This window comes from Columba livia, chromosome 5, assembly GCF_036013475.1.
Source record: "Columba livia isolate bColLiv1 breed racing homer chromosome 5, bColLiv1.pat.W.v2, whole genome shotgun sequence".
Lineage (NCBI taxonomy): Eukaryota > Metazoa > Chordata > Aves > Columbiformes > Columbidae > Columba > Columba livia.
In genome coordinates this window covers 1,540,679-1,568,056 of record NC_088606.1, presented here as the reverse complement: position 1 = coordinate 1,568,056, position 27,378 = coordinate 1,540,679, and the positions used below count along the sequence as shown (strand labels likewise).

Sequence of the window (27,378 nt, the reverse complement as noted above, 5' to 3'; positions counted from 1 at the left end):
CAGCAGGTTTGGCATCTATGGGGCCCAAACGCCTGGGTCCCTTGGAACAGCATTTTCCAGGATCTATGGGGCTGGAATCTATGAGGCAGAGATACTTGGGACTGGCATCTATGGGGCCCAAATGCCTGGGTCCCTTGGAACAGCAGGTTTGGCATCTATGGGGCCCGAACGCCTGGGTCCCTTGGAACAGCAGGTTTGGCATCTATGTGGCCTGAACGCCTGGGTCCCTTGGAACAGCAGGTTCCGGAACTCTAAGCCTGGGATCTGCGATTTCACCACGCAGGCTTAATGCGCAGGCTCGAGAGATCAGAGATCTTAAAGAAGTGCTAGAAAGCCAAGCCATGCCTGTTAGGCAGAGCCTAACGTGTTGCAACTCTTTGCAGGATTAAAGTCCCCGGTTTCCTTTATTCCCAGCCTATGGGTGCCCATGTTCCCCCGGTGGGTGCTGAGAAGGTCCCATCTCCATGTGCTCCCCCCTGGGCTCCACTCGCCTTTAATGTATGGTTAACGTCTGTTTGTTTCAGTAGCTATAGGGTCAGGTGTATTCAGACATACACAATGTGCTGGTGCAAGGGAGTCCTATGGGGGTCGCATGGCTGCACAATGCAGTATATAATGTCCTGTCCATACCATAGCACGGCTCCCGTAGCAGACACCTACCGCTGTACAGCACGTTTGCTGCAAAGGAAAAGTGAACGGGGATAAGGTTTTTTGCCTTTCTGGTTAAATTATAAATTACATATAAATTAAAAATATAGAGTTTCCTTTGTGTAAAGTTGTTAAAAGCCAAGGAACAACGAGCTTCCGGCTATGAGATAGATAGCCCAAATTACAGCTTATGTAGCCCACGGACCTGAAGTGCCCTAATTCACCTCTTAATGTTGTTATAATAGTTCAACTGTATGGAAAAACAGAAGGAAAAGTGTATTTTACCTTCCAAAGCTTTTAGCGAGTTGGTTGTTGGTGTTTTGATTTGAGTCTGGTCTAAATGACCTCTCTCCTTCCCTTATTTCCCACCCCGCTGGTAAAACTCGGGATTAAACCCGCGATCTGGACTGGGCTGTTGGACCGTCCCGTTTCCACACGGGCTTCCCTTAAACTGTCCGGTTGTTCCTCAAACACCCGGCTGTACGTTGGGACCACGGGCGGGTGTTCTGACACCGGAACCACTTTAGATGCTATAGATACTTAGAGCTTTACATCCTGTGTCTTCAGGGCAGGATTTGTGTGCATGAGACCATGGCAGAGGAAAGAGGTGTCACCGGGAACGATGGTACCCGCGCTGTGGGAATGAACTGGCGGTGAGCGCGGTACAACCCGTTGGTTCATCTGTATTACAGGTTATTTGTCACCATGAGCCACTTTAGGGCTGTACAACTGTCCTTTGAAGTGACGGTGACACAGGAGCCGCCTGCCCTGTGCTCAGAACCAGATTATATTGTGGGCAAAGCGTTGAAGAGCAGCCACTGGGTCCCCAATGAGGCTAACGCTAATTGGGACCTTTCGCTGTGCATTGTGCACCGAACACTCTTATTTTATATATATAACTGCTAAGCAAACATCTTTATTTATCAAGGAAAATCAATTGTCGTAGTTGTTATAAATTGCAAAGAAATTACCTTAAAGTAATTCTTCCTGCAGTTCTTTATGGGCTGTGCAATGCATTAATTTACATGGCGTCCAGTTGTCGTTAATTAAAGAGACGCTCGTCTGACCTTTGGGGTCAATTAAGGAGTTTGCGGTTGAAATCGATAGACGGAGAACAATGGCCTAAGGACGTGTTGGTTCTTTATGAACACAACCGTGCGCACGGGAGATCCTTGTTTCATCAGCCCATAGGGTTCATTCCTCGAGAAATCTATATGTCCAAGTCTTTCAGAAAATATAACGTTTCTCAACAATGGGCATGGCATACATGGCCTTTTGTTGAGAGCACAGAGAATATTCTAAATATCCAAATATTCTAAATATTCTAAGTATTCTAAATATTCTAAGTATTCTAAATACTGCAAATACCCAAAGGTGAGCAAGGCAAAGGAGTCCCTGTGAGGCCTCCTGTGCTCTGCGTTGACTGAACACAGGTATGCTCTGCTAATTAATAACACATTAGGCACACAATAGCGCTAATGAACACCCCGGAAATAAGAATTAGCGCATGGCCAGTGTTGATTTCAGGGCAAAGAGATGCGCGTTGTTCCTGTGGGGAAATAACCATGTCCAGCGCAACACCGGAACGAGAAATCAAATTGGTTTGTGTTCGGAATGAATAAAATAATGGAGCTTCATTATCGAATCTGTTTGGCGGCTGTAGGAAAGGGTGATAATCCAGAGCAGCACCTGAACTGGATGCGGATTCGTGACTCGTTGTGGTAATTGTGAACTTTAAACGTGAAGTGTTAATTATAAAAGGTGTCTGCGGAAGTTTGTGGCTCAGTATTGCCCTATCGAAAGGAGGCAGCTCGGAAATCCCCTGAAGTTGAATTGACACAGCGCCTTTCCTGCATACAGCAAATCTGGAGCATTTTGGGTGCCCAAGGTTGAGGGTGTCCAAGGTTGGGTATCCAAGGTTGGGTGCTCAGGATTGGGTGCCCAAGGTTGGGTGCCCAAGGTTGGGTGGCCAAGGTTGGGTGCCAGAGTTTTGGTGTCCACGGCTGGGTACTCAAGGTGGGATGCCCAAGTCTGGGTGTCCAAGGTTGGGTGCTCAAAGTTGGGTGTCCAAGGTTGGGTACTCAAGGTGGGATGCCCAAGGTTGGGTGCCCAAGGTTGGGTGTCCAAGGTTGGGTGTCCAAGGTTGGATGCCCAAGGTTGGGTGTCCAAGGTTGGGTGCCCAAGGTTGGGTGCCCAAGGTTGGGTGTCCAAGGTTGGGTGCCCAAGAGTGGATGCCCAAGGTTGGGTGTCCAAGATTGGGTGCCCAAGGTTGGGTGCCCAAGGTTGGGTGCTCAAGGTTGTTTCAGGGTGATCCACGTTCTCGCTGTGTCTCTCACCCTCTCGGGTCATGGGAAGGATGGAGAAGGCTCCTGGGGCTGCTCCGTGTGCTCCGGTTGGTTCGGAAGGTGATGACACCTGTCCCAACAGCTCTGACACTGCATCCTTCTTCTGATTGTAGGCCGGACAACAGCGCTGGTGGGAGCAGGAAATTACGGTGAACGGCCACATCCAAAAGGGAGAGTTAATTACCTACAACCTCACCGAGCTGATCAAGCCGGAGGCCTACGAAGTGCGCCTGACGCCCATCACCCGATTCGGGGAGGGGGACTCAACTATTCGGGTCATCAAGTACAGCGGTAAGAGGGTGTTTGGGTACACGGGGACACGTGGGGCTGCATTCGGTGTTGTTCTGTCACCAACTCCCGCAAAACACGCTGCGAAGGATGGGGGGGATTGTGAGAAAGAGGGGTCTATGGGTAGGAACAAAAACCTCCACCCCGGAAATGTCTCCAAACAGCCAAAATGCAAAATCCTGTTGAAGTTGGTGTGAAATAGGGGGCAAAAATAGAACAAATTAATGTTAGCTTCATGAAATAGATCTGTCAAGGTTTAAGGCAAGGTGGCAATAAACCACAGCAGACTCTCCCTGTTATCCCCTTGCCTCCCACCACCCCTTCCTTTAGATCGGAAAGATGATTGGAAAGATAAGGGGAAAGGAAGAGAGACTGAGACTTCAAGTTGGAGAGTTTTAAAGGGTTTTACTAACGCTACTAATAAATAGAGAATATATATACAACCTATACAAACCCAATCTGGAGTGCTCCATGTGGAGTTGGCGTCACTGCAGCAGTAGAGCTGGGGGTGCGGAGCTGGCGGCTCCAGCAGCTGCAGGCCAGGCGCCCCGACTCCTGGGTCCTTCCTGAACTCCTGGGTCCCGCTGAACTCCTGGGTCCCTCCCGAACTCTCAACCCAGAACCTGGGTGCAGGATGAGGTGCCTGAGGCCTGTGGATCACAGGCAGACAGACAGGGTCCTCTCTAGATGCCGGACATGGTCGAAGAGAGTGTGACCCTCATGATCACCTTCTTATATAGGGGGTATGACAATTATGGGATGGAATACTTCTGTCTCCCAGCATTCCCAGCAATTAATTCCTAGAGCTCCGAAAAATCCCTTGAAATACCTTTCTTGGAGTATTTATTCAAGGAATAGCTGAATCACGGTAACGAATGGGCAACAAATGGGCAAGAGGCACCTTAGAGGGAGGGAAGGTCTACCCATGATACCATTGTGTGGTTTGTGATGGGCAACAGCCGAGCAGAAAGGAAATCTGAAAGGAATTAAATGTCATGTGCAATTCTTCATAATTAGCGATTAGCTCTGCCCTACTCGCTCTCGTCGTAAATTATCATCACTGCGTTAATAGCGAGGGAAAACGTTACATTAAGCAGTTGCAAACATCAGTTCTAACATGGCACTGAATTCACGTTGTGCTAATGATGGCGGTGAATGGATCCCGGGTTTGCCTGTTGTAGGAGAGTGTTTGCTACGTCCACACTTCCCAAAGCTCGTCAAGACAAAAGGGCTTGTTTACTCAATCCATTAACGCACAAATGAGGAGGTGGCCATTCTTCTTCCATCCCTATTGGATTTCACTCCTCGTTGAGCCTCTTCGCCCAAGCAAACTCCTATTTTGTGACACACTTGTAGGAGTCTGGTCTCCTTGCGTTGCCCATGTGCACGAGGGGAAGACCCGGGGTGTTCCCAAAGGTGATCGGAAGCAGAAGTCGCATCCATATTTTTCATCCATACGTTGGGGATTCCTGTGCAGCAATCCCCAGCTCACACCAGGCAGCTCCATGGACTGCAAAACTTCCCCAATGACTTAAATACTGACCAGTGCTCCTACAGAGAGAAAATAACCACCATTCCTGTCAGTCACTCGGTCTCATTTCTGGTGGTGGTGGCACTCTGGCCAGTCTCAGGAGGGTGGTTGAGTTGCCATGTGTAGTTTTAGTGGAACATCCTGAGATCTACACTCATACCCCCTGGCTGGCAGGAAGAACCTTCCCACACAGCACCAAAGGCCTATTTTGTCTACTGCATTTATTCTGTTCCTACTGGGGTGCTGGGGACAGCAGGGTGACCATGAGCCAGCACTGGGCCCTTGTGGCCAGGAAGCCAATGGTACCTGGGGTGGGTTAGAAGGGGGTGGTCAGTAGGTCAGAGAGGTTCTTCTGCCCCTCTGCTCTGCCCTGGGGAGACCACACCTGGAATATTGTGTCCAGCTGTGGCCCCTCAGTTCCAGCAGGACAGGGAACTGCTGGAGAGAGTCCAGCGCAGGGCAACCAAGATGATTAAGAGAGTAGAGCACCTCCCTTATGAAGAAAGCTGAGGGAGCTGAGGCTCTTTAGTTTGGAGAAGAGGAGACTGAGGGGTGACCTTGTTAATGTTTATAAATATATAAAGGGTGAATGCCACGAGGATGGAGCCAGGCTCTTCTCAGTGGCAAACAATGACAGGACAAGGGGTAATGGGATCAAGCTGGAACACAGGAGGTTCCACTTAAATTTGAGAAGAAATTTCTTCTCAGTGAGGGTGGCAGAGCCTGGCCCAGGCTGCCCAGGGGGTTGTGGAGTCTCCTGTGCAGACATTCCAACCCGCCTGGACACCTTCCTGTGTAACCTCATCTGGGTGTTCCTGCTCCATGGGGGGATTGCACTGGATGAGCTTTCCCAGGTCCCTTCCAACCCCTGACATTCTGGGATTCTGTGATTCTGTGAAGGTGCCATTGGCGCAGCTGCGAGCAACATCCCCATCTCAAACATGCCCATGAGATGCCAAATCCAGCACCCAGGAGGGAAGAAGCAGCCGCTTGAGCCCCAGATGCTCTGGAGCTTAGTGCTGTTACCAATTTGCAGCCTCAGGAATCACGAGCCAGATGCTGATCCATAAGATAAACCTAGAGCGACGTCCCTTTGAGGAGGGATCCCAGAGCGGCTGACGCTTCCTGTGCTTACAACCAGCAGTTCTACCGCAGTGTTCACCCAACGACTGTATCCAACTATCCAACGACTGTAGTGTCAGCAAACAGTTGCCAGGCAAATTATAAGGATGTTGTAGCTTCAACTGTAAAATCATGATATCATGTACATTATTATAATGCAAAGCCTGATACTATAATCTGAAACGCTGGTGTCTTAGCGCAGCAGTTAATGGGCTGGCGGGAAGCGCAGCGTCGATGTAAGAAATAATTATAGACATTACCCAGCAAATAAAAGGCATCATAGGAATCTTACAAGGAGAACTAAGATAATTGTTTTACGTTTTTCTCCCATTACATTTATTTTAATTGCGGGCAGAAAACACTTGAATTTCTGTATATTTGCGGTGTTTTGTGCGTCTCTGTGCTTTGGGTGTGAGCAGCACAGCGGCCCCAATGGCCTCAGCCCTTCTCCTCATCACATTTCACTTTTTGGAGAGAGACTTGGAGAGAGATTTTAGTTGCGGCGATTAGGAACTACGCACACCAGGACGCGGACAGGGATTCACGCAGAGGCAGAGATCTTGTTCAGGAAGGAGCACAGAGCCGGGCCTAGCAGAGAGCTGACCTAGGCCTAGGCTGTCGCCTTTATTCACTATTGACAATTTATAGGATTTACAGGTACCGGCATGGACTAAGATGTTTACAAAAGGTGTTTTTCCACTAATTGCTATTAAGAACACACTAAACTCATGTGATGTTTGTCTCACTTGTTTTTCCACCCATTCACAGACCACACCCAAGCACATTCACACATCCCATGCACTAGGGGGCGGTTTTCCAGCCCGAGATACCATTCTCACGAGTCTGGGCTGTAACTCTTTACAATTATGAGAAACATACTTCAACACAATCTGTCCAAGGCCGTTTCTATTTTGCTATGATCTAATTACATTAGTATTTCTTTGACTGTCCAGATGGTCACGTTAGTGCTGATCTTCCTTTACCATCCAGGTGCTTGGAACCACACACCTTGCTTTCCCACATCTTACTTTCCAACAATTGCACCTTGTCCTACAGCCACGGGCTCCATTGCTTACAAGAGCAAGCTTGCTATATTTTTATTTAGGGTTTTTTTCCCAGTTTATGGTGTTAGCTAAGCCCAGCCTAACTGCTTTAATCTGTTCTTCTTCTGTCAATCAGTCAGTGAAGGTCATTTGGCGAGGTGCCTTTTTTGGGGACAATCCAAAGAGTTTGAGTCAAGGTTACATGCTGGTGGTGGTTTCTATATAACCTTGTGAGTTCAGCTACAAATAAACCATAGTAAGCCAGTATTGCTGAGGTTTTCCTCTGTGAAGTCCATCCATCTTTGAGACTTTGCTGCTAATTAAGCACTGAGGCCGTTAATGGTGAGCCTGTTTCTTTCTCACTCATCAACAACAGTGCTTGGAAATCAAACTGTGTTTCAATTCTTCAGCGCTCTTATTAGCAGCCAATGGTGCCCCAATTGACAGCCCGAAACCTCGTTACACTAACGAGGGGGCAGCTCATGAGCCGCAGCCCTGGCCCGGTGTGCACAGGGGCAGGAAACACGTTGGCCACTGCGGTTGGCCAATATTATTCTAAAATCATGGAGGGAATGGGGACGTGAGGAGCTAAGCCCAGCCTAGCTGCTTTAATCTGTTCTTCTTTTGTCAATCAGTCAGTGAAGGTCATTTGGCGAGGCGGCTTTTTTGGGGACAATCCGAAGAGTTTGAGTCAAGGTTACACGCTGGTGGTGGTTTCCATATAACCTCGTGAGTTTAGCTACAAATAAACCGTCGGTAAATGCATTTTGCAGCAATTTCAGCTGATTCTGAGTTCGGTCATTCAGGGATTTCACAAAGTGGATGTTTCTTGGGGAACCAGCGGTTGTTGGGAGGTAAAAGCCATGAGGTTATCCGGTACAGCGTGATGATGAAGTGACTGAAGAAGATGGCGCTGGGGCAGATCGCTGATCGTTTGTTTGAGTGATGGGAAGGTGAAACGGCCGAGTTGCTGATTTGGGGCTGTTGGGAACTCTTGGGGTTGAACCCCGAATGCAGCAGAATTTGGCGGTCACACACTGGAGTTCACGTCTATAAATACAAATATGGTGTGGGAAGGGCAGCAAGAAACACACAGCAACACCCGTGCTGATGGCATTGCAGATATACCCGCTATTTCCATATAACAATTCATTGCAAGTGTTCTGCTAATCGCATGTTTTGTTAAAACCAGGTTTATCTTTTAGTGAGTGTGCCTAGAGCTAAAGCTTCAGATCAGCTGCATTTTCCTGAAAGCCAGATCCATGTTTGGGTAGACATAGCAATGGAATGAGAGGTCACTGATAAGCATGGATGGACATCTCGGGAGAGGGGCAACGAGAAACTGGTGACCAAAAACTGACCAACCAAGTATAACATCCCATTCACATGATACTTCATATAAAAGTGGGAGATCACGAGGATCTCGTCCCTTTTCCTTATGGCGACATTAGCAGAGGACCTTGCGAGTCGTCCCTACGAACTGAGGCCAGTGACAGACTGAATCCAGCTCCGGTTGGCTGCAGAGTCCAGTCCAGGACTTTGGCTGCCGGCTCTGCAGTTGCCAGCACTTTCCAGATTGGTTTGGTACAGTTTGTATTATTTTCTCTATTTGATCAGCAGCATTAGTAAAACATTTTGAATTTTCCCAGCTCTCTTCTCTCTGTCCTTCTTTCCCTCCAATCGCCTGGCTGAGTGGGAAGGGGGTTAACAATACACCTGCCAGGGTTTTATTGTCACCCCACAATCAAACCCTCAACAGCGTGCAATTCCAACACGTCCTTATCATCCTTCTGTTCCTCACACAAACCTCTTAGAGCAGAAGTTCCCAATCCATCCATCCTCACGTTTACTTGCATGCAGGTATCACAGAACCACACACTGATTTCTAAGCCCATTTCCCATGTTTAGTGTCGCCCAGGTCGCTCTGGACCCAGACCCAGGTGCCCAGTCCCATGTTTCAGATACCTATAAGCACTAGTGAAGTTTGGCTTCCATTCTGCTCCAGCTTGTTAAGATATTAAGTAGGTGAAGTTCAATAGTAAATAATTACAGACGTAGAGGTTTTTGTCATTGGGTCTGTGAAATAGAAGTGCCCATTTTATCAGCTCCCCCCAATAATCCCCATCAGTCCCGATGTGCCGTGCGGGACATCCCACAGACCCAGAGACAAACAGACAAGGGGAAACTGAGGGTAATCTGAATATCGATGGATCAGAGTTTCTCTGTGTGCTCATTTTCTCTCTGCTCTGTCTCGCAGCTCCGGTGAACCCGCATCTCCGTAAGTATTCCTTTATCTCCTTATCTCTTACGTGTGTGAAGAGCTGACCCTGCACCCGTTGTCCCTCACGGTTCAGAGCAGATGACAAGTGTTCTACGTGCGGTCGCAGCCGGCGCACTGCGGGGTCACCGCGCTTTCGTGTAGGGTGACGGCATCATTCGCACACAGGATCAATCACAGAATGGACTGGGCTGGGAAAGACCCCAGAGGCCATCCAGTCCAACCCTTGGTCCAAGTCTGGTCCAGTTCCTCTTGTTCTGTGGAGCCGCTGAAGCAAGAGGTGGAGGAAGGAGAGGTTACGCTTCTGGCTCATCTTTCTTCCTCTCTGCCCAATCTAAAGGGAAACACTGATTTTCTGAAATAATGTCCATTTGTGGATGTTATTTATTATTTATTATTAATTTATAATTTATCTATTTATTATTATATTATTATATTATTATATTATTATATTATTATATTATTATATTATTATATTATTATATTATTATATTATTATTATATTATATTATTATATTATTATTACTTATTATTATTAATTATTATTATTTTTTAGTTATTTATTTATTCTGTTTTAAACAAGCTCCAGCCCAGGTCCCTGTTTAGCTGTACATACCCAAGCTAAGCCCTGCGTCCCTCTGTCCTCACTGATTTACACCGAAGCTCCGGTTGGCTTAAGGGGATTTACAGTTCACCGAAAGCCCAAACCTGCAAACATTTATACACCTTCTCAATGTAACGCGGGCAAGCAGTCCCGTGATGCCTGGTGTTCGAGTTCCTCATCACAATGAACACAAATTGCCCCCCATAAAGAAGGGGACACCGCGTGCCGACGGCTGCTTTCTCCCTGGAGAAAAGGGATTTGCTTGTTTTCTCAGATAAATCAATTGACTTTGCTGGAAGAGTAAACTCAGCAGGAACTGCTCGTGTGCATGAAATTAAGCTTTTGCACATTGTGCTGCATGGGGCCTTATTCTGTTTGGAGAAGAAGGTTGAACGTTGAGGTTTGGGTTGCTAAATGTTCGGCGGTAAGACTTTCTCGTCCCGTTGTAGCCAGCAGGCAGGATCCCGGGGCTGTGTGTCCCACCAGCCTGTGTCACCAGCCCAGGAATCCTCCCTGGGGTTCTCAGTGTCTTTATTCTTTAGACCCAAGTTTTACCGCTCAACCTCAAGCACATTACAGAGATCTTAGGGGAAGCCTAAGAGATGCCTTCAGGACGTGATACAGTCACCAGATAGACCAGACCTAAACCTTCCTCCCAGGTCTAGCTGGTCGTTATAACCCAGGGATGGAGACTCACCTCTTCCCCTGAGCAATCCCCTCGTGTGCTTCACTGTCCTGATTTATAGACGTTTTCTTCATATCCAACTCAAAGCTCCTTTGTTCTCGCTCAGCCATTACGTGCTTTCCTACACCTGTTGAAAACCAAGAGTAGTTTTGAATATGTCCCTAGGAGATCATGTTTTCATCCTAAAAAAGCTGCCGTCCTCTTTTCCCTGATGCTGTTGTCCCTCAAACAAAATAACCCAATTTGCACTTGTTTTTTCCACTATAGTTTGTGCTTTATGGACACACTGTTCTCCTCAGCTTTTTAGAAATGTAGCTGGATAAGGAGATGCAGCGTCCCTTTTATACATCTGAGAATGGGAGGAGGAGCTGTGCACTCAGATCTGGATGTCATTTCAACCAACATCAACACATTGATGGTCATGATGTTTTTTCGTGGGGGTTATTCCAAAACAAAGCACACGCTCAAGGCTAGAATGGTGTAAACTAAATGTACATCTGTTTTCCAGTGCTTTCAATAAGCGTCACCCCACAATGCGTTCGTTATCATTGATGAGTCCATTGACGAGCTTCGGGTGCTAAACCTCTGCTCGTTTGCTGGGTTGGCAGGAGAGTTCCACTGCGGCTTTGAGGACGGCAACATCTGCCTCTTCACGCAGGATGACACGGACAACTTCGACTGGACCAAGCAGAGCACCGCCACCAGAGACACCAAATACACCCCCAACACCGGGCCCAACGCCGACCGCACGGGTTCCAAGGAGGGTAAGTGCTGCTGGTGGCCTCGGGACGTCCCTTGGGGTGCGGGACACGTCTGGGACGTCCCTTGGGGTTCATCACCCAGCTCTATCATTTTTTCCAGTCATACCAAGGACTTCAAGGACTTCTAAGATGAGGGGATTGAGACCATCATCAGCGAATTTGCTGATGACACCAAGTTGGGAGGGAGTGTGGAGCTGCTGGAAGGCAGGAGGGCCTGCAGAGGGATCTGGAGAGACTGGAAAAATGGGCCGATTCCAATGGGATTCAGTTCAACAAGGCCAAGTGCTGGATCCTGCCCTTTGGCCACAACAACCCCCTGCAGCGCTCCAGGCTGGGCACAGAGTGGCTGGAGAGCAGAAAGGGACCTGGGGGGACTAATGGACAGGAAGCTCAACAGGAGCCAACAGTGTGCCCAGGTGGCCAAGAAGGCCAATGGTGTCCTGTCCTGTATCCAAACCAGCGTGGTCAGCAGGACAAGGGCAGTGATCCTTCCCCTGTGCTCTGCACTGGGGAGGCCACACCTGGAGTATTGTGTTCAGTTCTGGGCCCTCAGCTCAGAAAAGAGATTGAAGTGCTGGAGCGGGTCCAGAGAAGAGCAACAAGACTGGGGAAGGGACTTGAACACAAGCCCTATGGGGAGAGGCTGAGGGAGCTGGGCTTGTTTAGTCTGGAGAAGAGGAGGCTTAGAGCTGAGCTCAGCACTCTCTAGAACTACCTGAAGGGCAGTTCTAGCCAGGTGGGGATTGGTCTATTCTCCCAGGCATCAGCAATAGGACAAGGGGCCATGGGCTTCAACTCTGCCAGGGGAAATTGAGGCTGGAGATGAGAAAGCAATTCTTTGCAGAGAGAGTGGTCAGGCATTGGAATGGCTGCCCAGGGAGGTGCTGGACTCACCGGCCCTGGAGGGTTTGAAACTGAGACTGGACATGGCACTTAGTGCCATGATCTAGTCAATGGGCTGGAGTTGGACCAAGGGTTGGACTGGATGACTTCTGAGGGCTTTTCCAACCCAGGCCATGCTGGGATTCTGTGATTCTGTAATTGCCGGTGTGAGGTGTGCAGCTGGTCCCAAATCACAACCCACCCACGGGCCCGCTGACCAGCTCCAGTTGTTCCTGTTGTGCATTCTCAAAGCGTTGCAGTGTAGTGGGGAAATACTCTGGCACAATATTATTCCAGTTTATGTCATTTAGATCCTAACTTGGGCTCAGACTGTCACAATGAGATTTTTTTTGCCCCGTTTTTAGGGTGTTGATAAAATGTGTGATTTTCAATGTGCTCCCCCGGTGAACAGAAACGTCCCGTCCTGGACTGCAGTGGATATTTGCATTGGAAAAGTCAGACGTATTGCGCTGAACCCATCACGTGCTGCAGTAACCCAGAGTATTTTACTCTATATCCCTGCTTGCGCTACCAAAGGGTATAAAAATCACACCGCATTGTATGTGCTTGGTTGGATTGAATAAATAGTCTCTGTTGTTGGCGCGGTCCAGGGACAGAATACATGAATATCATCTTCTTTTGTGAAAGGAGCTTCCGAACGTTGTGGTTGACGCAGGGGGTGCAAAATGTTCCTTCCAAAGTTGCCATCAAGGTATTTTCTTTCTATTTTATGAGTCCTAGCTGTTTATAGGAACAAATCGCAACCTTGAGTCGTAATTCTGAGCCACATCATAAAGGTTATTTTCTTCTCATGTGCATGTGCAACGTTACATCAATTTGAAGTTGTTTCTGAGCCTTGATTTTACTCTTGGTAGCAAACGTCTTTGGAGCAATTGTAGAAAACACGTGGGCTTAATGCAGAAGAAATGTCTCTGAATCCACGGGGATGCCAGATGGATGTGAAAAATTAATCGAGATGCTCGATGTCCTGGTGTATTTGTGTGTCTGTTGGGTTTTGGAGACCACAACCTAACGGTTTCCATTTGGACTTCCCCCAGGTTTCTACATGTACATTGAGACGTCGCGGCCCAGGCTGGAAGGAGAAAAGGCCAGACTTGTTAGTCCCGTCTTCAGCGTCGCGCCAAAAAATCCCTACGGAGCTACCAACACGGCGTATTGCTTCAGCTTCTACTACCACATGTATGGACAGCACATAGGTGAGAGGAAGCCAGCGACCTGGCCTTTGCACCTGGGGAGAAACAGCGGGAGAAATGCTGTTGTGCTGTATTGAAACAGGCTATGGGTTTATCCAGCTTCTCTGCCTGCTGTTGGGGTGCTCGGGGTCTCTGGGGAATGGGCTGGAATGTTCCGTGGCCATAAGGAGAGGCACTGGGAGGCTTTGAGGGGAGCAGAGCGCAGATCCGCCTTTAGCATTTAGGCACGGCTCTGGCGAGATAAGATAGGCGGGGACCTTCACCCCGTGCCACAGCAGTCGGATTCAGAAGGATGAAGTGGGTCATTTCACCAGCAATAGATGGTACGTATTACAGGCCAGATTGCGATTCCGGAGCAGTCACAGCGCTGAGTCCGAGGGGTCCGCCCGCCCGGAAAGTGCTGGGGCTTCATCCCACCATTGGAAGAACAGCGTAGATTAGCCCTAAAGCACAAGAGAAGTAGAAGTCCCCATTACTTGATTTGCAGCAAACAATAAGCCATTGTTGTGGAACAAGAAAATGAAGAGTCGCTGTCCTTATTGTGTCTCTACGTTGAGGCGGAAAGAGGTTGTAGTTCTATAGCTGTCACCATCTTGAAACAATCTGTATTTCTGATTTTCCCCTCTTCACTCCAAAAAAAGGGCATTTCTAATGAACATTCCATCACAAAAATGGATGTGGAAGGTGAACGGTGTAGCACATGGTGTTGCTGTTGGTGTTGTCGCAGTGACGGGCGCTCAAACCCCCGCAGTCCTGGCAGGTTGTGTCAGAGAGTAAAATCAGTTCCTCCATTCGTAGTTGTCACTCCTGCTCATGGCTTTGTCCCCTACCCGAGGGTCGCTTCACCACCCGTCTGAGTGGGGTTTGGAGGAGCTGGGATCGGGGGTAAACTCTTGCTGGACACAGCTCAGTGCGAACCCCACAGCCAACACATCTCCAGAGCATCAGCATCGCAGGACGCCTCCGGCTGCGTTTGAAGGGCGAGTGTCTGTCGCAGGGGTCACTAGGGAAGTTTTTGGTGACGTTTTGGGCAGGTTATGTGCTTACCTAGCACAGGTTATGTGCTTATCTAGCACAGTTTATGTGCTTACCTAGCACAGGTTATGTGCTTACCTAGCACAGGTTATGTGTTTATCTAGCAATGGTTATGTGCTTATCTAGCACAGGTTACATGCTTATCTAGCAATGGTTATGTGCTTATCTAGCACAGGTTATGTGCTTATCTAGCAAAGGTTATTTGCTTATCTAGCAGAGGTTATGTGCTTATCTAGCAGAGGTTATGTGCTTGTCTAGCAGAGGTTATGTGCTTGTCTAGCAGAGGTTATGTGCTTGTCTAGCAATGCTTATGTGCTTATCTAGCAATGCTTATGTGCTTATCTAGCAAAGGTTATGTGCTTATCTAGCAATGGTTATGTGCTTATCTAGCACAGTTTATGTGCTTATCTAGCACAGGTTATGTGCTTATCTAGCAGAGGTTATGTGCTTATCTAGCAATGGTTATATGCTTGTCTAGCACAGTTTATGTGCTTATCTAGCAATGGTTATGTGCTTATCTAGCAGTTTATGTGCTTATCTAGCACAGGTTATGTGCTCATCTAGCAAAGAGAGCCAGGCAGGTACACCCACACCAACCAACTGGGCAACAACCGAGCGTCTCTGCCACCGTAGTGGCTATTCTGTGTTTTCAGTAAGACTGGTATCATTCTGCTATTAATGCAAAGAAATTACGTGACAAAGAGAGGTTGGGCATGATATGAAAAATCTTAATCTTCTGTAATCTCAGCAGTGATAGAATTACCTGGCTTTGATAGTGAAATTATTTGGTTATCCCAAAGAGGCCTGTGACATGGGCTGTGTCAGCCTGCATCCCACCTCCTCCCAAGGACACATTGTCGTGTCCCAACCGATGGGTGAGGGACGCGTTCCCTCTGAACGTGACACACGCTCTGATCAACAGATGAGACCAGGTGTGAGATAACTCCGGGTAATTCTGCGCAGAGATGTGAAGTGAATCACAGGCAATCGCCCCGGGGTCCAATTATGGATTTACTAAAAGCACATGGTGGTATACAAATCACAGCAATCAGTGACCCGGCAAAAGTGTGTTATAGTACCACAGAACTTATCAATACATTGACAGCAAAAGCCCTTCTAAAAGCAGTGGATTGGCAACAATTAGTAACTGCAATGCAAAACTTCACAAGACTTTAGCGGCAGAACTTACAGTGATATTACTTTATATGTTTAAGAAAACAGAAGAGAGACAGAGAAGAGGAAAACTAAGATATCAGAAAGAGAAAGGGAGAGAGACAGAGAGGGAGAGTCAGACATCACCACCCCACGGGTACATCGGTCCTGTGACGGCCACCCGTACCATACGTGGGGTTGTTTTATAACCCAGTTCATTTACGTTAAGATGGGAGAGGGCGGATCGTCTCCTCCCTCTGCTCGCTCTTCGTGCTCATTAGGAAGAGTCTTCTGGAAATGGGTCTGGAGTCTTCATGGTATTGACCAGGAGTGAGTTGTCTTGCCCGTCAGGGGCAACTGTTGGTTCATGGTTTCTTCTGGTAGTTGGTTGTCTGACAGATGGTTCATCTCCATCATCCCAATTAAGCCACGAGGCCTTTCACAGCAACACCGTTAATTGTCCTTGTCTTCTGCCTCAATGGCCATAAAACTTCGGGAAAGATAAGATGAGGTGTCATCCAGCTGGCGGCCAGTCACTAGTGGTGCTCCCCAGGGGTCAGTGTTGAGTCCAGTCCTGTTTAACATCTTTATTGATGATTTAGATGAGGGGATTGAGACCATCATCAGCAAATTTGCTGATGACACCAAGTTGGGAGGGAGTGTGGAGCTGCTGGAAGGCAGGAGGGCTCTGCAGAGGATCTGGATAGACTGGAAAAATGGGCTGATTCCAATGGGCTGAAGTTCAACAAGGCCAAGTGCCGGGTGCTGCACTTTGGCCACAACAACCCCCTGCAGCGCTCCAGGCTGGGCACAGAGTGGCTGGGGAGCAGTCAGGCAGAAAGGGACCTGGGGGACTAATGGACAGGAGGCTCAACGTGAGCCAACAGTGTGCCCAGTGTGGCCAAGAAGGCCAATGGGTCCTGTCCTGTAGCAAAAATAGCGTGGTCAGCAGGACAAGGGCAGTGATCATTCCCCTGTACTCTGCATTGGGGAGGCCACACCTGGAGTATTGTGTTCAGTTCTGGGCCCCTCAGCTCAGGAAAGAGATTGAAGTGCTGGAGCGGGTCCAGAGAAGAGCAACAAGACTGGGGAAGGGACTTGAACACAAGCCCTATGGGGAGAGGCTGAGGGAGCTGGGCTTGTTTAGTCTGGAGAAGAGGAGGCTTAGAGCTGAGCTCAGCACTCTCTAGAACTACCTGAAGGGCAGTTCTAGCCAGGTGGGGATTGGGCTCTTCTCCCAGGCAGTCAGCAATAGGACAAGGGGCCATGGGCTTCAACTCTGCCAGGGGAAATTGAGGCTGGAGATGCGAAAGCAATTCTTTGCAGAGAGAGTGGTCAGGCATTGGAATGGCTGCCCAGGGAGGTGCTGGACTCACCAGCCCTGGAGGGTTTGAAACTGAGACTGGACATGGCACTTAGTGCCATGATCTAGTCAATGGGCTGGAGTTGGACCAAGGGTTGGACTGGATGATCTCTGAGGGCTTTTCCAACCCAGGCCATTCTGGGATTCTGTGATCTCTTCCTCCCAAAGTAACAAGAACCACACGTTTAAGGCACAATGAGGTCTTTGTTCTACTGAGGATGGGGGAGCGCTCCAAGGTTGTCACACACGTGTGGTACCTCGTGCAAACAGCCGCGATGAGGATGTTTGCTGCTCCGTCACACGTTCAATCCTTACGCTTTCCAAGGCGCTGAGCTTCACCGTTGCTGGAAATAAGACATTTGTATTATCAGGAGCCGAGTGGCTGTGCAGCTGCCCCACATCTGAGCAGTCTCACTGCAAGTGTGATCCCTAAGAGCTTCCGGCTGCCCGAGAGAACTGTAGTCTTGTGGGAACCCGACTTGCTGAGTGTTCTTGTCTGAGGGCAAACGCAATGATTTACATGGTACAGAGAGACCCCCCTGCCCCACGCCTCTGCAGATGGCACTTCAGGGCAAGAAGGAGCAATATCCCCAAACTGACGTGAATTACTGACCCTGGTAGATGAATCTGATGCATTTGCTGTCTCTGGTTTCCGCTCATGGTCTGAGACCGCGAGGTGAACCGAAGGGCTGTTGAATGCGGATGATCCGTTGTTACCTGCTGCAAATAATGTCCTTGCCGGAACGAGCAACTTAATGGCCAGCGGGGGGAAAGACCAGGACCGTGGGTTGAACTTTACCAGGGTTATGTTAACTCAGAGCATTATATTGTCCTTCAGAAATACTCCTTAGCAGGACTAAGCGCATCGTATCTATCTCTGGGGTGGATTTGCCAAGCTCTGCGATCTCCATTAGTTAAATGATGCACAGAGAAAGCAAGAATTTGGGCAGGCTTCACAAGCCAGAGCTGAGCCTAAAGCAACCATGTTGCTTGTTTATCCCTGGTAAGAGGAATGCTCCTTTTGCCCGTGTCAGCCCGGGAAGGCTGTGTCCTTCCCAGCAAAGGACGGGCAGGGGTGCGCAGATGGCCCCGCAGCCCAACCAGCTCCTGTTCCCCACCTCTCTTCCAGGAAGCCTGAACGTCTACCTGCGGCTGAAGGGCCAGACGGCGATGGACAACCCGCTCTGGTCTTCCAGTGGGAACAAGGGGCAGCACTGGAACCAAGCCCGCGTCAACATAAACCCCCCGACGTCCTTCCAGGTAATGGCTCGTGCGCGGCACATGAAACCCACAGGTTTTGCATCTAGAGTATTTCACAGGAGATGTGGCCTTAGCACATAACAAGGGCAAGTGTTGAGTCCTGCATCTGGGCAGGAAAAAACCCAGGTTCCAGTGTAAGTTGGGAAATTACATATTAGAGAGCAGTGTAGGGGAAAGGGACCTGGGGATTCTGGTGGACAACAGGATGACCATGAGCCAGCACTGGGCCCTTGTGGCCAGGAAGCCAATGGTACCTGGGGTGGGTTAGAAGGGGGTGGTCAGTAGGTCAGAGAGGTTCTCCTGCCCCTCTGCTCTGCCCTGGGGAGACCACACCTGGAATATTGTGTCCAGTTGTGGCCCCTCAGTTCCAGCAGGACAGGGAACTGCTGGAGAGAGTCCAGCGCAGCCACCAAGATGCTGGAGGGAGTGGAGCATCTCCCATGTGAGGAAAGGCTGAGGGAGCTGGGGCTCTGGAGCTGGACAAGAGGAGACTGAGGGGGGACTCATTCCTGGGGATCAATATGGAAAGGGGGAGTGTCAGGAGGATGGAGCCAGGCTCTTCTTGGTGACAGCCAATGATAGGACAAGGGGCAATGGGTTCAAACTGGTACACAGGAGCTTCCATTTAAATTTGAGAAGAAACTTGTTCCTGGTGAGGGTGGCAGAGCCTGGCCCAGGCTGCCCAGGGAGGTTGTGGAGTCTCCTTCTGTGCAGACATTCCAACCCGCCTGGACACCTTCCTGTGTAACCTCATCTGGGTGTTCCTGCTCCATGGGGGGATTGCACTGCATGAGCTTTCCAGGGCCCTTCCAATCCCAAACATACTGTGATACTGTGATACATGTACAGGCTTGTCTGTACACTGGGCTACAGTAATGCAGACTTTGGTACTGTAAGACACAGCATGGCTTTGATGGCTAATGGCTTAAAAATTACTACTCCCGGCAGACTATTATTGATTTTATGATTTTATACATGCTAAAAATTCGGAATGGTACAGCTGCATCAGTGCGAAGTGTTAGCTGTTGACAGATCTGCCCCATTTTTTACTATGGGCAAACTATCTTCTTCTACTACCTAAGCTTAAGAACAGGATTGGAATGAAAACTGAACCTGATGCTTATAAGAACACACAAAATCTAGCTGACAAAACATAGCATTGGGAGGAACAGGTAATGAAATATTTGTACGAATGTTAGTTATTAGTTCAGTTTTTGCTTTGTACTTCTAGGGCTATCCTAGGATACCCAGATAAAATACAGCACCATGGACTCTTTCATTTCAGAATTTACATGTGTCCTCCCTCCTGTGCTTATTCAGAGTGGAAAAGAGGTATCTTTAGCACCAAGGCCTTCAATGTTTTGGGTGCCCCGGTTCTTGTCTGTCCTACTGGAGCAGGACACAGCTGTTCACCTTCCGCAGCAGCGCTTTCTGCCAACTCGAAGAGCACTGTTGGCTCTGGGGACTCTTCTGTAGAATTGCTTGCTTGCAACAATCAAACAAATTCAGAATTAATGCTTAACAGATCCGGCTAAAATTGTTGTCAACCTAACGCTTATGTTTTAATCTACTGCCAGTTTGCGTAACATTTAGCAGCCAAATGGCGTTAACTCACTTCCATGTCCTGGCCTGACCTCAAAGTTCTTCCTTTTTACACATTTCCTCAACTTGGTTCATTTCACTGCAAGACCATGGTCAGTCTGAATCCCTCCTTCCCCAGCGCACACGTGTGGCTGTGGGGCACGGGGGGATCAGAGGTGGGGCTGGGGACACGGGTACAGACAGATCATTGCTTTCCTTGCTTTAAATAGGTGAGCACCGTAGATTTTAATAACACGCACTTTAATGGTGGAACAGCGGCGATTTGCTTGAAGACAAAATGTCTTTCAGTTTCCAGAAGATGCTGGTAGTCGATATAAAGTGCTTTGTAATTTCAGATTAGCAACTGGAAGGCAATATTATCCTGTGAAAAAAATATTTACAATGGTCTCTTGAAATGCATGAATTTCGGGAATTTCCTGTATCCAAACCAGCGTGGTCAGCAGGACAAGGGCAGTGATCCTTCCCCTGTACTCTGCATTGGGGAGGCCACACCTGGAGTATTGTGTTCAGTTCTGGGCCCCTCAGCTCAGGAAAGAGATTGAAGTGCTGGAGCGGGTCCAGAGAAGAGCAACAAGACTGGGGAAGGGACTTGAACACAAGAGCTATGGGGAGAGGCTGAGGGAGCTGGGCTTGTTTAGTCTGGAGAAGAGGAGGCTTAGAGCTGAGCTCAGCACTCTCTAGAACTATCTGAAGGGCAGTTCTAGCCAGGTGGGGATTGGGCTCTTCTCCCAGGCAGTCAGCAATAGGACAAGGGGGCGTGGGTTTCAACTCTGCCAGGGGAAACTGAGGCTGGAGATGCGAAAGCAATTCTTTGCAGAGAGAGTGGTCAGGCATTGGAATGGCTGCCCAGGGAGGTGCTGGACTCACCGGCCCTGGAGGGTTTGAAACTGAGACTGGACATGGCACTTAGTGCCATGATCTAGTCAATGGGCTGGAGTTGGACCAAGGGTTGGACTGGATGATCTCTGAGGGCTTTTCCAACCCAGGCCATTCTGTGATTCTGTGACAAGCTGGACTTTTGGGACAAGAGGAGACACTGAATACATCCCATCATCACAGGCAGAGCTGAAAACTCGTCAGGGGGTAATTACCTGAGACGCTGTTTTCAGACAGCAGCGTAAATTACGGGAAAACTTTTTTCCCAGTTAGAGTTTCCCGTTGCATTAATATATTAATACTATAGTAATTAACCTACAGCATGGCACTTCAATAAAATACCAGCATATGTCCAGCTCTGGATGCGCAGGTTTTAGGTTTATTTAGTGCTCCAGCACAGACTTTCCACCCGGTGCAGGACACACCAGGCAGGCTGGAGATAGTCACAAAATCATTTGGGTTGGAAGAGACCGCCGGGATCACCAGGTGCAACCATAACCCAACGCTGGCACTAAATCACATCCCTAAGAACCTCATCTATGTGTGGTTTAAATATACGCCTTATGTAATTATTATGTATTATATGCTTTATGTTGTTTAAATAGTTGCCTTACGTGACAAGATGAGCACTGCAGGGGCAGGTGCCTCCTGGGGGTGCTCAGCGGAAGGACGAGACGCATCCATGGCCGAGGTTGAGGGATATCAATGGCGTCCGGTGGCACCGCGGTCCCTGGGTGACACTCACCCAGCGGGACCGGCGACCGGACCCCACGACATACAGGGTCATTTTCCACCGCCCGAGCGCTTCCTCGTTATTTCTAATGGAAGGTTCTCCTTTCAAATGACCAGCTCTGGTTGAACTGTATTAACGGGCAAAGGAGCTGCTGAAAGAAGAGGCTCCGATCTGAGTCCTGCTGGATCAGTGACAACAGCGGGAGCTTGTCCGAGCGCCCCCGACGTCCCCTGCTACATTTAGTTATTATGGCATGTAATTTAAGTATTTCCTCCAGATTTAATTAAAATTTGTTTTTAAATAGACTTTACTCCCAAGAGTTAATGTCACCACAGCACGCCCTTATAAAATTATCATATATCGTTGCAGTTTAAAGTTAAAAAATCTTGTCATTGTTAACCAAAAACATCTCAAAGGCCTGAGGGACGGGTGGGGAAGGGAGAGATAACTTTGCACATGGTGCTGCTTGGAAAACAGATTCCTCACGTAATCCCTTCGACTCTTTAGAAGTGCTTTGAAGTTCTCTAGTGAATGAATTTCTCACGACATAGAATGAGTCCACAAAGCTAATTAAGCAGCAGAATGGCAGAACAGCATCACGTCGGGTCTGGGGAAGGAGAGTGATGGCTTGGTTTCTTTAGTACGTAGAAATCCATACATAATAATGAGCATTATGGGAAATAGTATTACTTATCATGCAACAAGGCGCCCACCTCCATCCTGACTCCATTTCCCTTCCCAGCTGGAGCTGCTGGGCTTCACCCTTGGGATATGTGTCAGAAAGTGGTTGGTAGTGCCTTGAAATCACAGGTGGACATTTAGCAGATTGGAGCCTTAAAGAGGAATAAAACCCTTACCCTGATCAAAGACGTCACGATATCCTCTGGTGAATATGAAACCATTCCTAGCAGGGATCAAAGCTTCTAGGAACGATGATGAGCCACTAAACAGGGTAGGAGACAAGTGGGGTTGTCACTGTCATCAATTCCCACCATGGCAGGAGATCTGTGATCACACCGGTAGTCAAAGAACATCACTGTGGGACCTCGGGGCATCCAAACCAACCGTAGCTCCTTCTCACCCCCGTGTGATAAGTTTGGCTTTGAGTTAAGGGTGAGGGGACACCAGCCCCGCTCCACAGAGGTTTCTCCCCAGATTTCATGGGCCAGGAAACGTCCCCCAAGAGAAGATTGTGGGGCGGACAGCCCAGGGTGGGGGGTGAGGTGGGAGGGACTGGTGGGGCCACCTTCAAGAGCCAGAAACAGTTTTACTGCGGGCATTTCATGGCTCGTGTGTTTTCATGTGGTCCGTGGTCGGGTGGATGCTCAGTCCTCCAACACCGTGCGGACGCTGTTCTTCTAAACGTGCCCCTGCTGCTCGCTTCAGGAGGCAGAAAACACCCCAAAGAGAAGAACACCCCAAAGAGAAAAACACCCAAAGAGAGAGAAAAACACCCAAAGAGAAGAACACCCCAAAGAGAAGAACACGCAAAGAGAAAAACACCCCAAAGCTCCTTAGGACATTTCCTGTGTTTAATCCCGCTCGTCTTAAGTGTCGTGCTTACATACACACAGACGTGCAGTCGGCACGGCGGCGGAGCTGACCTGGGGACACTCGCTCAGTGACGAGGGGCACGATCAGCAGCTCTGCTATTCTCCAGCTCGTTCCAAAGCGTAAAAGCTGTAGGAAGCGTTCCTAACTTAGTCCAAGCCCACCGGTGCGGTTTAATGCCGCGCAAAACACCGCAGGACATTTTCCGCTCGTCGCCCTCTGATCTGCTTGTTCTTTATGTTTTCGCAGCTCATATTCGAGGGGATCCGGGGCCCCGGCATCGAAGGCGATATTGCTATTGATGACGTATCAATTGTGGAAGGAGAGTGCATGAAATCAGACCAGCCGGCCAACAGTAAGTAGCTTTTGCATCTTGGGGGTATAAATTTGAGACACCCTCTAGGATGGGTTTTCTCCCAGAGAACAATATGTTGGTCGCTTCAGTTGGAGAGGCTTAAAGTGAAATGCAAGTTAAGGGCCGATGGGCGTTGGGTGTCTGTGATTCGAGATGGGCAAACAGATAGAAGAACATTAAAAATACATCCAGGGGGTCCAAACAATATGGAATTATTGAGTATCAGTGTTGTGATTCCCCACAGACCTTGTTTCACCCCTCTAGCCCCACGTGTGTGTTACAGCACAGACCTTAACCACACGCCAGGTGGGTTTTTATCCCAGCATCTCCTGCTTCATTCGGTTGGTGACACCATTCTCGTCGTCTCTTTGTGAGGTGACCTTGCACAGCGCTGTCCCTGCAGAGACCAGGGAGTCTGGTGGCAGCGTAGTGGAAAGGGACCTGGGGGCCCTGGGGACAGCAGGGTGACCATGAGCCAGCACTGGGCCCTTGTGGCCAGGAAGGCCAGTGGTACCTGGGGTGGGTTAGAAGGGGGTGGTCAGTAGGTCAGAGAGGTTCTCGTGCCCCTCTACTCTGCCCTGGGAAGACCACACCTGGAATATTGTGTCCAGTTGTGGCCCCTCAGTTCCAGCAGGACAGGGAACTGCTGGAGAGAGTCCAGCACAGCCACCAAGATGCTGAAGGGAGTGGAGCATCTCCCGTGTGAGGAAAGGCTGAGGGAGCTGGGGCTCTGGAGCTGGACAAGAGGAGACTGAGGGGTGACTCATTCATGGGGATCAGTATGGAAAGGGGGAGTGTCAGGAGGATGGAGCCAGGCTCTTCTGGTGACAACCAGTGACAGGACAAGGGGCAATGGGTGCAAACTGGAACACAGGAGGTTCCACTTAAATATGGGAAGAAACTTTTTCCTGGCGAGGGTGGCAGAGCCTGGCCCAGGCTGCCCAGGGGGTTGTGGAGTCTCCTTCTCTGCAGACATTCCAACCCGCCTGGACACCTTCCTGTGTAACCTCATCTGGGTGTTCCTACTCCATGGGGGGATTGCACTGGATGAGCTTTCCAGGGCCCTGCCAACCCCTCACATTCTGGGATTCTGTGACCTAGTCACTCGTCACCCCCTTGTCCTCCCCAGCTGCCTCCACCTGGGTGAGCAGAACAGGTTCTGGTGGCCGAACCCTTGATCTTCTGATCCTTGTAGCAATGTTGAGTCCAGGCAGCTCTTTAATTCTACCTTTTTCCCCCCTTTCTGTAGATTTACGATCAGGTGCTGCCGGGACGTTAGCGCATCTACGACTTATCCCCGTTGTCATCCTCATGTCTGTCCTAAGTCATCAGAGGTGACCTTATCCTGGCAGAGGCTACAAAAGATTCACCAGGCACCGGCATGAAGAAAGAGTCTTTGTAAAACGGACGCTTAAAAACAAACTACCAAAGATTCCTCCACTGACTGACTCAAAAGTTAAATAAATACGTAAATAGATAATAAAAGAATAATTAAAAAGCACTGGGGACCTAAAAGGCATCACGGGAGTGTAACTCACTATGAACCACGCCTGAGAACGAGACCTGGCCTAAGGAAGGACGGGACCTTCAGGTGCTTTTGTGGTCAGTAACGAACACAGCGTCGTCTGGTTGGACTCTCGGAGAAGAGCTATAGAACCCTTGTCAAAGCACAAAGTCACGGCTGGTTTTGTTTCAAATGAATAGTTTGCTTGTTACCATGGAAACCGAACGGCCTGCCAAAAAAACAAAGGATGAGAGAGGAAATAGAAACAAAAAGCGGGAGAGAAACACCTCACTGCAAACAGGGTACGCGAAGAGCTGGCGTTCATCTTCCCTTCAAGGAGGTTTTTAGTCTAGAGCTCAATAACTGTAGGCCCTTTCTTTGGCTGTCACCTCCCCTAGAGAACAACCCCGGATCAGAGCGGTTTAGGCCGTTCCCGTCCCATTTCCCACGGCTGTGCTCGGTGACTGCGCTGTCTCCTCCTGCATGCATCACGATCCAGGGCGCGCGACCTGGGCTTATCCACGTCACACCGGCTTCCCGGGGTTCGCTCGCGGCCGCCCGCACACCCCCCGCCCTCCCGAGCCTCCGTCCGGCCGGGTGAAGAAACCAAACCACCGTCTTTTGTAGAATCGCCATGGAAACCAAGTGCCTTCAATGAAACAAGCCTGATTTAAAACAAATAATAAATAAGATTAATAATAATAATGATGATTTCAACAGAGAAGCTCGCACGGCTGAAACGTGGTTTGTGCAAACTATTTTCTAAACGAACTACGGCGCCCGGGGGTGCGGATGCAGGCGAGGAGACGATGGATGGATGGGTGGATGGATGCGTGGATGGACCTGAGCTGCTGCGTGAGCCCGGTGGGATGAGACGCGTGTCGTCCGACCTTCCAGCCAGCCATGGCCGTTCAGCTCGTTGTCCCTCAGCAAACAGCTCCCGTTGGCCCTGGGGATGGGAGCAGCGGCGTTACGTTTTTATCTCTTTGTTTTCAGGTTATCGAGTGGGTCGACCGGAGGAAAAGGGTTGCTGAGATAACGTTTTAGCGTAAAAGGTGGTAAGGAGGTTTTCTTAGCGTACTGGACCCCCGCTGGCGAGGTGGGCGGCCCGGCGGGGGCGGGACGGGGCCCAACCCCTGCCCTGCAGCCACACTCTGCAGATCCAGAGAGATTATTTTGTTATCGTAGTGAAATTAAACAAAAATAAATAAAAGTAATAAAAAAAAACAAATCCACTTTTACAAGAGCAAGTTGTACAAATGGTTTTGAGCCGCCCGAACACCCAATAGCCAGCCGGTTTGCCACCGCGTTGTAAAGTCCCCTTATGGTTGGTTATGACAATTTGAAGACGTTTTTCATCAAATTATCTCAGCTTTTAACTTCATTTAAAAGCAAAAAAGACTTTTGTCTAAAGGAGAGTATTATTATTATTATTATAATTATTATTATTATTCTATGTTCTCTCGGCACCCTAGCATTAAAAACCCTGATATGCAAGTAATTGGAGTACAACCATTAAAACAAACGAGTATAATATTTGCAAACACGAGTACAAAAAGCACAACGAGATGCAGTAAAACAACGACAAGGCTTGATTTTTATAAATTCTGTAGAGAAATGTTTGTGCGAATTCAGTGATCCGCCTGAGGAGATGATTTTACAGCGATGTTCAATAAAGCCTCTTTGCGGGTGAGGAACGCGGCGTGGTGCGTGTTTGTTGAGCAGCGCGCCCGTGCGGCCGGGGCGGCGCGGTTCCCCTTTGTCAACCAGCGCTGTCTGCAGCTCTAGTGCTTCGTACTGGTGGTGCTGGGGGACGGAGCTTTCCGAGGGTGCTCTGTGGTTTGTAGGCGGTTTGTTGGTCTGGAATCGGGATGCTCGGAGGAGCGGGAGCTCTGAGTCTGGATGAACCGTGCGGTTCGACACCCTGAAATAAAATACAATAAAATAAAATACAATGAAATTCCCGCTGGCGAGCACTGGATTGGAATTGTGGACACAGGGCCAGGTGAGACCCTGATGCAGATTCTTTGCTTAGGAGGTTGGCGCATCTCAATGTTGAGGGTTTGTGGAAACCAAACCTTGGGGTGCGTGTCCTCCCCTCATCTCTGGTGGAAGCCACAGAGCGGTGGGACCGTCCCGGAGCCTTTTTGGTGGCTCCCGGGAGCCCCCAGGAGTGAATACACGGGATTGCTGCAGCAGATTCTCCCGACGGGTGTCCCGCTCGGTCCCGTGCGGCTTGGTTTCGCTCATTTTGGGTTGGAGCAGCAGCCGGGGGGGACACCCACGGTGGGTGCTGCACAAGGTCCCCGGCGCTCGGGACATGCTCGCCTCGCCAAACCTGGTTCTGCTCTGTGACGCCCAATCACTGGAACTGGGGTGGCTGTTGACCAGCAGGAGGAGCGCGTTGGGATCATGGGGATGGCAGCGCTGGGACGGGGACGATTTGAGGGGGAGAAGGACATGGAGATCGCGATCGCTTGTTTAAATCCCGAGCCCAGACTGCAAACTGAAAACGGTTTTTCGTCTTTGTATTTTGATTTGTCTTT

General features: G+C 49.2%; 1 protein-coding gene across 1 annotated transcript in view; it reads left to right on the top strand.

Moving 5' to 3' along the window:
- The window catches only part of MDGA2 (MAM domain containing glycosylphosphatidylinositol anchor 2), a 299,150-nt gene extending 272,621 nt beyond the window's left edge, over positions 1 to 26,529 (top strand). Inside the window, exons 11-17 of the mRNA XM_065063026.1 lie at positions 3,107 to 3,284; positions 9,235 to 9,255; positions 11,153 to 11,308; positions 13,246 to 13,404; positions 18,081 to 18,211; positions 23,223 to 23,328; positions 24,578 to 26,529. Of these exons, the coding sequence (XP_064919098.1) occupies positions 3,107 to 3,284; positions 9,235 to 9,255; positions 11,153 to 11,308; positions 13,246 to 13,404; positions 18,081 to 18,211; positions 23,223 to 23,328; positions 24,578 to 24,666 (840 nt within the window). The 3' untranslated portion in view covers positions 24,667 to 26,529. The remainder of the gene's footprint in view (positions 1 to 3,106; positions 3,285 to 9,234; positions 9,256 to 11,152; positions 11,309 to 13,245; positions 13,405 to 18,080; positions 18,212 to 23,222; positions 23,329 to 24,577) is intronic.
- Positions 26,530 to 27,378: the final 849 nt, after the last annotated feature.